Genomic DNA, 2,836 nt, shown 5'->3' on the forward strand with positions numbered 1-2,836 from the left:
AGCCAGCAGGGGACGCTGTGGGGCTTGTTCTGGACAAGCAGTGAGGGCCTGGGGAGGGAAAGAGCCCAGCTGGCTGTGCCTGTGACTACTTTGAGCCCTGTGATCCCCCCTGGATGACGTCTCAGCTGGGCTGGGCCCAGTGACTCCAACAACCCCCCTGCATGAAGGGCTGCCCCCCTGGGACCCCGAGAGAGGATGCAGGTGGGGTCTAGAGGAGGCTGGAGCAGTCCCAGATTTGCATCAATCCCCGCCTGCCCATCAGCCACCATCACAGGGTAACCAGGAGAGAATAAGAGGGAGCTGAGAGAGGCCAGACTCAGCTGGGAGCTCTTTGAAGCTGAGCTCTCGGGTCCTCTCGCCATGGCCTGGCCTCTCGTCTGTCTCTCACTGCTCTCCTTCTGCTCAGGTCAGGACCATCCCAGACCTCCCCTTTGGCCTCCTCCTCCCTCCCTGTTCTTGCCTCTCAGGAGGATCTCAAAGCACCTTCTGGCTTCCTCCTTGTTCAGGGTCATTAATGAGTCTCTCTGTTTGCAGGCTCCCTCTCCCAGGATGTGGTGACTCAGCCTCCCTCTGCCTCTGCAGCCCTGGGGAGCTCGGCCAGACTCTCCTGCACCCTGAGCAGTGAGCTGAGTGGTAAATATGTTGGTTGGCACCAGCAGAGCCCAGGAAAGCCCCCTCGGTACCTCCTGTATGTCGGTAGCAGTGGAGGTACAGGCAGGGGCGACGGGATCCCTGAGCGCTTCTCTGGCTCCGGATCTGGGATGAACCGATTCCTGTCCATCAGCAACGTCCAGCCCGAGGATGAAGCCGATTATTTCTGCCAGTCGTATTATGGCAGTGGTAGTAGCTTTCGTTTTACACAGTGATACATTCAGTGAGGAAGTGGGACAAAAACCTCCTTGTCAGGCCTGCAGCAGCTTCTCGCTTGTCCCCAGGCTCCTGAGCAACACCAGGGTGCTGCTAGGGGAGAGTCAGCTGTTCTTTCCCTCCCAGTCTCTGTCCTCTTTCTCTCTGTCTTTCTCCCTGTCTTTCAAACTTTCCCTCTCCATTTCTGTCTCTGTCTCTTTTTCTGGCTCTTTCCTTCTTTCTCTCTGTGTGTCTCTATTTTACCCAGTTCAGCAGTGACTTGCCCAAGGTCACACAGACTAAAGCTGGAACTCAGGTCTTCTCACCCCATCACCAGTACTTCCCTCCATGTCCCAGCCTCCTTTGGGATGACCAAGACACCAGAGGAGTGATTCAGATGAGCCTTCAAGGCTGAGGATTTGGCTGGTGGAGAGGAGCTGAGAGGAAGCTCCCTGCCATGCTCTGGCTGTGCCCCAGTTTGCTCTCAGGGAATAGAATCTTGTTTGTATGAGGGGATCCCTTGAACCCCTGCCAGTGCTCATGAGTCCATGACCAGAGACACCCTCCAGGGGAAGAAAAAGGGAAATGACGATTTCAGGAAGAAATGGGAATAATGTTTGGAAATGACCAAATAAAATAATGTTCAAAAAACCCTTAATTATTCAATATTCATTTTCATCTTTACAATGCCTAAGTCTTGGACCTTCTAGGACGTCATCTTCGTGAACAGTGAGAGAGCCAACAATCTACACATTCTATTGTCTTCCTCTTTATTAAGATATGAAAAACAGGGGCCTTCTCCAGGAAGGGGAACATTCCCTCAGAAGCTGTGTTTTCACCCTCAGGCTCCTAGTAATGTCCCTTCAAGGAGCCCCATAACTCTGCCTACTAAGAGATTTCAGAAACTCTCTGCCCGGCCTGCCCAGGCCCCAGACTCTAAAGGACCCACTGTTAAACCCGGTGTTTGGAACATGTGCAGTTCAGGAGAAGGCATGAGGAGTACCCAGAGCCTGACCTGGAAGCTGGACAGCCCACAAACCTTGGTAGCCTATGCATCTGGGACCCATCTGGGCTGGAGGTAGTTGTTCAGTTCTCCATCTCAGACTCTCACTGTGCTATTGTAAAGGATAAAATTAATGGTTTGACAATGATTATATGAAAGTGTGGTCATCAGTATTTATTATATCTTGGGTCAGAAAAATTTATTTACAAATGATGAGGAAACAATAAAGAAGAGAAATGTGAGGGGGATGCAGAAGTTATTGATTAGCTCTCTACCAGGAAGGCTGATAGTGAGTAACCACATAGCCTCCTCCAAGATGGAAGTTAGTCTCTCCAGAAGGTAGGAAAGTGAAAAGCCTTTCAGTCACTCAAGGAAGCAATCCAGGTGTCAGAGTCCAAGTAGAAGCTGAGCTTGAAGCCAGCAAAACTCCCTTGAAGACTATCCAAGACTATCTCCAGAAGACAATCTCTTCACACTATCTTCTCTAAGACAATTCCCACCAAAGGAGTATGGGGTTTGCTTTGATGGTGACTCCTTGTCCCTTCCCCTCTTCACAGGGGCCAATTACAGTTTACAAATTATCTATCACTGCCCAGTAGGCAGTATCTATGGGATCACCTTCTCACCTGTAAGAGTTAAATTAATGTCCAATACTTCAAGTATTATTTCATGAAGTTTATTACATGACAAAATAGAAGCATGTGACTAAGTTTTGTACCTGCTCAAAAATCCTTGCTCCATCAAAGCTGCCACCATAAGGAAAAGAGGGAGAGAGATGGACCTCCACCCAATTTATATCCTATGTACCTCAACATGTAATGAAAGGAAGTGAGTCGAGTTCAGGGAATTATAGTTTTGCTGGGGATCATAGTTTTTCTAGGGTAACAGATTCCAATTACACACACCTCTGAAGGTCTTAACTCTTATCATATACAAGATTCTCACTGATCGAGTTATCACCCACTTTAGCAAATGACTTGCCAACTC

The 2,836-nt window shown here is 49.2% G+C and overlaps 1 gene segment (V, D, J or C); it reads left to right on the top strand.

Annotated features, from left to right (window-relative positions):
* Positions 1–269: 269 nt before the first annotated feature.
* Positions 270–866, top strand: LOC100619138 (immunoglobulin lambda variable 4-69-like). The segment is given in 2 exon segments: positions 270–406; positions 535–866. Coding segments are annotated over 2 exon segments (378 nt in total).
* The last annotated feature ends 1,970 nt before the right edge of the window (positions 867–2,836 follow it).

This window comes from Monodelphis domestica, chromosome 3 (genome assembly GCF_027887165.1).
Source record: "Monodelphis domestica isolate mMonDom1 chromosome 3, mMonDom1.pri, whole genome shotgun sequence".
NCBI classification, from domain to species: Eukaryota; Metazoa; Chordata; class Mammalia; order Didelphimorphia; family Didelphidae; genus Monodelphis; species Monodelphis domestica.